Source organism: Lytechinus variegatus, chromosome 13 (genome assembly GCF_018143015.1).
Source record: "Lytechinus variegatus isolate NC3 chromosome 13, Lvar_3.0, whole genome shotgun sequence".
Lineage (NCBI taxonomy): Eukaryota > Metazoa > Echinodermata > Echinoidea > Temnopleuroida > Toxopneustidae > Lytechinus > Lytechinus variegatus.
Genome location: NC_054752.1, coordinates 5,223,051 through 5,228,829, shown reverse-complemented (window position 1 = coordinate 5,228,829; position 5,779 = coordinate 5,223,051). Strand labels below are relative to the sequence as shown.

The 5,779-nt window shown below is 35.3% G+C and overlaps 1 protein-coding gene across 1 annotated transcript; it reads left to right on the top strand.

Annotated features, from left to right (window-relative positions):
- Positions 1-1,075: 1,075 nt before the first annotated feature.
- Positions 1,076-2,893, top strand: LOC121426934. The gene has a single exon (XM_041623345.1). The coding sequence runs from the start codon at positions 1,076-1,078 to the stop codon at positions 2,891-2,893; it is 1,818 nt and encodes a 605-aa protein (XP_041479279.1).
- The last annotated feature ends 2,886 nt before the right edge of the window (positions 2,894-5,779 follow it).

The window sequence follows — 5,779 nt, the reverse complement described above, 5'->3', positions numbered from 1 at the left end:
CTGCCTGGGACAAAAAGGAAACTAAAGGGACCTATCCAGGCAAGACAGAGAAAGATTACGCCCTGGAAAAACTTTTTCAATTACCAAGTCATCGATGGTAACCTAAATTAAAGAAGCACTGCTCATTGAAAAGAAAAAGATTCTTGTCTCTTTGCTACCTTGGCTCGAGTACATGGTTAAATTGTGTGGGCTAAAACGGAAAAATTAATAAATAAAACAAAATGCATTTTCAATGTGACTGTCATGGTGGTGAAGCTATACTGCTAAAGACAATCATCAAATTTCATACATTTCTTTACTGATAAACAACGTACCTTTCACTTTGTTACTTTAGTTTCATTTCATTATTATTATATTCATGAAGTGCAGCAGTGTCTTTCGTTTATTTCTTTGCTCATGGCATACTTTTTCAAAATGTGCTTTCAAGCATGTCAAATGATTCAGTTGTGAGCGTGCAGCGATTCTACACGTTACTAGATAAGTTCATAGGAACAACTGGACTACATATTGGTTCAAAGATCTACTTACAAGTTAAACATTTAACATGTTTAAAGTAGCTTTTTTCGACCAAAAGTTGTCAATTATCGGATTTTTTTTCAAGTCAGCTAAAACTTTGACGTGCGAAGACAGGAACATCACATATTAGTGTAAGTTGAACATTAGTATTGTGTTTTTGATGGAAGGATTTATGTGGATTTGTGAACACGGAAATGAGATTGTTTAAACATGAATTTTAACCAGTGCGTGATTATGGCCACATTTGTATGTTGTTTTTTGGTGAGAATATGAAGAAGGTATATGTAAAAGGAAAATATTGGGACAGATGTAATTGAGCCTTCAAGGGTAAGATAAGTGAAGAGCGCTCTGTGTCCTCCTTTCCCCTCTTTCTTTCTCTCCCTCTTTTTCTCTCTGTAGCTCGCTCTCTCTCTCTCTTGCGGTTTTCCTATTGCAATGTATAAAATAACATTATCTGATAAATTAACATTGTGAGATTCCCTATGCCAATCGCCCTCAATCCCATTTCTCTTTCTGCCCTTACAGCTCCCACCTTAACACCCTTTAAATTATTTTCACAATGGCATCTAAACTCAGCTCAGATGAAGAGGGCGCTGTTTGTGAAGAAGCCGACTGCGAATCGAGTGCTGACGTCACGTTCTATGTGAAGGAAAAGAAGAAGCTCTGTCATGACTGCGCATTGAAAAAAGAATGCATCGGAACAGCACGAAGAGGTGTACCTAATCTCTTCTGTAAGGAACATGACGAATTAATACGTTTGTACTGCAGAACACATAACGTAGCATTATGTTATTCCGATGCATTTACAGCTCATCACGAAAAACCTTGCGTACGGCTGACTATAGAAGACGCACTACGGGAAAATAAGGCAAAGCTCACCATCCTTCAAAAAGCAGTGATGGACAAATTGGAGCTATTACGAGTTTATGGGATTGAGATTCATCACTGTAAACAAGTCCCAGACGAACATTTGAAAACTATTCAGAATGAGGTTAATTCCGAAATCGGAGAGGAGATCGAAAGAGACAGAGCCAAGGAAAAAGAAGATGCTGATAAAATCGACATGGAAGTTGATGGGGAAAATGAACAGCATCAAACGGATATTCGAAAGCTCCAGGATAAAATTAACCAGAACAACGCGAAGAGAGAGGAGCGACACAATGAAAATCGTTTAAACGCAGAGATGAGACGAAAACCGATAATTGATAAACTGCGCATTCTTCAGAAGGACATTCAGAACATCGATCAAGAGATCGAGAGAAAGATTGGAGAGCTTGAAAAATCATGGCAAGACGACACCAGATCAGCAGAGAAAGCAAAAGAGACACTGGACAGACTTCTCGAAGACGATAAAAATATTGTCATAGATGGACATCGTGTGATTGCATCAGTGAGTGAGGGACTAAAGAAGCAACTGAATGAGGGTGAGGTGAAAGAAATGAATCGTGTTGTATCAGGTGTGAGGTTTGTGAAGGGTGTTGAGAGAGAGAAGTATGATGGAAGAATTGATGGGTACGATGGAGAGTGGAAGCTCATTGATACAATCAATGTAACAGATAAAATCAAATACCCGGGCATTGTTGGATGTATAGATGAAGAAAAGGTGATTGTCACAGATTGGAAGATTGATGGACACACCTACATGTTAGATTTGAACAATAAATCCACACAGAGAGTGATCAACGGTAGTGATACGTCCATTATATACTCATGTGCAACGCTGAATGACGATAAGATAGTATGTGGTAGATTCATCAACAGTTGTACAGGAGACAGTCTACCTGGGTGCATCAGTGTATACGACATACATTGGAATCACATCAATGACGTCACAATACCCAGGAACACGACGCGTACCGGTGTAGGGGTGCGCGTTGCAATCGATCAGGATGGAATGATCATAGCTGCTGAAGGAAGTCAGTCAATGATATACGTCATCAACCCAGCTAATGATGAGATTGCCAATACCATCACGTGTAAAGAGAAGATATTAATGTACGATGTGCTGACATCAGATCACATCATCGCTCGACCTTTACCACCTGATTGCAGAGCGCTCATCATTGACAGAGAGGGTGATCATAGGGAAATCCCCCACAGTGATGTCATCTTGAATGTGTGTGTTGATCGTATGACAGACGACATCTACGTCATGACATCAGATGATGAGTACAAGACGTGTGTGATTGATCAGGTGATGAGTGAGGGTGATATGAAGAAGAGAAGAGTAGCATTATTCCCTTTATCAACTAGACTGGATAGAAAGAAGAGATTCAGTCACCTTGTCTTATCTCGAATAACGATGACGTCATCACGGAATATGATTGCATGTGATGGAGATAATATTCTCACATTCAAAAAGCGATTCATCCTCTAGATCCATGACAGATAATTATACCAAACAAAAAGTGATATTGGGATGTTGCTACATCTTACCATTATATGCTTTCAAATTGAAAAAAAAAAACACACACAATGAAAAAGCATGATTCATTGTAATTCATGGTTTCTTTATGGATAAGCTTCATATTCATATTGAAAACATATCAAGGTTATGCTCTTTTATTGTACACGTTGTGTCAGAATATTCTATACCAGACTACGCCGTTGCTTTGTTGAATTGAGTAAACATTGATATTAATTATGTCTCCATAGCAGCTCTTTATCACTATACCCGTGCATATTTCATTTGAGTTCATTTCCATATGTCATATTGAACAGTTAAAATGTTCCCCTTTTATTTAATCATGCGGTTAGAAAAATCCTTTTAATAGTATTGTTTAACTTTGTGAGCAGCCGATTTAAAAAATTCTCAAACAAGATGAAACATGTGTACAAGTGCATGTATTAGAACTAATAAACCCTGAAAACAACCATTATTGAGAATGAAAGGCTAAAACTACAAGGCAAACCCCGATTTTGTAAATGGGCGTCTTATAGACGCCTAAATAGTACACGTAAGTGTATGGGATGAAATTAAGATGGTGTTTCCGGTCACTTTATATTTCAATTTTTGAAGCACTAAATAATTATTTTTGAACACAATTTTTTCTGGGCTTCATTTTTGCAACATATCACAGACACAGGTGACAAGTGTGACCTTCTAGCTCAGATTTTTTAAAAGTCAAACCAATGTTAACCAATCACTTTAATAGTCCATCGCGTGTATTATAGCTACCAAGATATTATCATGCTAATGAAACAGTAGTTTTTACTCTAAATAAATGTTCAGTGGTATCTTGATTCATTAATCAAAATTAAAATTACAGGAAGCGCTATATTCCTTTATAGATTGAAACGGTGTACTTTTGACTCATTTGAAAACACGATATATTATTAACCATGTAAAATCATTATTATTCTCATAATATTGTTGCGATTTTAGAGAGGGTCGCGGTCTCGTTTGCTGTTACTCGATGCGCATTACATCTAAAAATTGCTTGCTTGTTTGTATATTTTCACTTCCAACATCAGATCAGCATAAACCAATAAAGTGTTTCGATGTGACTACTTACGAAACAGCCCCTTGAATGATCTCGACCACGACATGATATAAAACTGAATTTACCGATAGAGGGGCTGTTACAATGATTACGATACGTTTTGGTAAATTGCATTTTGTGCTCTTGCCCACCCCCCCCCAAAAAAAAATGCATTACACATAATATGAAAGCAGAGGGACTTGGCAACCAAAATGAACCAGTTTAGTGCACATTTACCAAACGGGATCTGCTGTTACCGTAGTGCGCATTTGAAAGTGGTTTATCACATTTTGGTCACGTATAGCTATGTTATATTTTCTTAGGTCCATTTACAGGATAATGTTTTGCTTATTGCTTTTAAATCTAATTACTATATTAATAGGTGATTCTACAAGAGTGAAACAGAAAAAAATAATAAAATATGATGGCTGGTTTGATTTCGTATGTCCATGTTCATAAAGATTGCTTTTAATTAACAGTTGCGTATTGTGATAATTTTTTAACACGTTTCATTCAAGTAGGCCTATGCCAGCAATTGTTTTGCTTGCAAGAATGTTCATAAAATTTATGTTCAATCATGATTTAGTTGCCGACGCATTAGAAGAATAACTGCAATTTGTTGGATATCTGAAATTTCTATTCTAGCGAAAATGGCTTTAATATTGCCTTGTGTAATCGAGACCGTTTTGAATACATCTTTTCTTCTTAAGAATCTAAATGAATATATGCAAAAGTTTAACAAAAAATGTTTCGCTGATGTCTTGTCGGTTTTTACATCAACACATTCAGATAAAGATTGATTCATTCGCTTTAAAAACATGATCAGTTAGATGTTTGTGGTAGACTGATGTAAATACGATTATTTCAATACTATATCAGGCAGTGACTGTTTTGCTGGAAATTTATGTTCAATTATGTATAAATGACACGGACGGAGGAAATTGTGTATTCGCAGGCGCATTTATTATAATCACCTATAAGATCTAAAATCGGTTAGATTTCTTTCATTTTTCATGCGTACTGAAGTTATTTCTATCAATGATTTGTTTATTCAACATTGTTGTGACTACAACTTTTCATCTATAAAGAATGTAAATTAACTTGATTGGGAAAGACGATTAAAACTTAATGGGGAATATGGGATGTTTGCCAAAGTTGTTGTTTTATACACGATTTGTTGTTTTCATGTATCATATTTTACTATTAACCAAAATTATAGAAAATCAATTGTACATACTACAACTATATCATTTTGAATATCTAAATCTACTGTAAAAAAAGCCATGGAAACATTTTTAGAGTTATGTATGATTTGGTTCTTTACACGGATAATGCTTTACTAATATTTAATCCAACTTGGTAGATTTAACAGGTGATTTTGCTTTAATATATAGTCTAAAAATATATTGATTGCTGCTATATTTTTTTTTAACATGGACATAATTTTTTAACATAATATTGTAGATGCATTTTCTTAAAGGAGATTATTTTGCCGCAATTGTTGCATATTTTTTTTGCAAATAAGATAAAAATGCAAAGAAACATAAAATGTGAGTAGATACACAATCAAATGCGTGGCTTTCCATGAGGTTATGAAAAAATCTGTAAGGCTGGGTCGCCAAAACATGACAGTATGAAATATTATGTATGTAATTTGAATTTTCAAATATGTATAAACCAATAAGAAAATGATATAGTATTTTTATACTGTGATTATGATGATCATACATGTAATCACATAGGGGTCCTGAAAAGGTTCGTTTGTAATCGATTAAATTCGT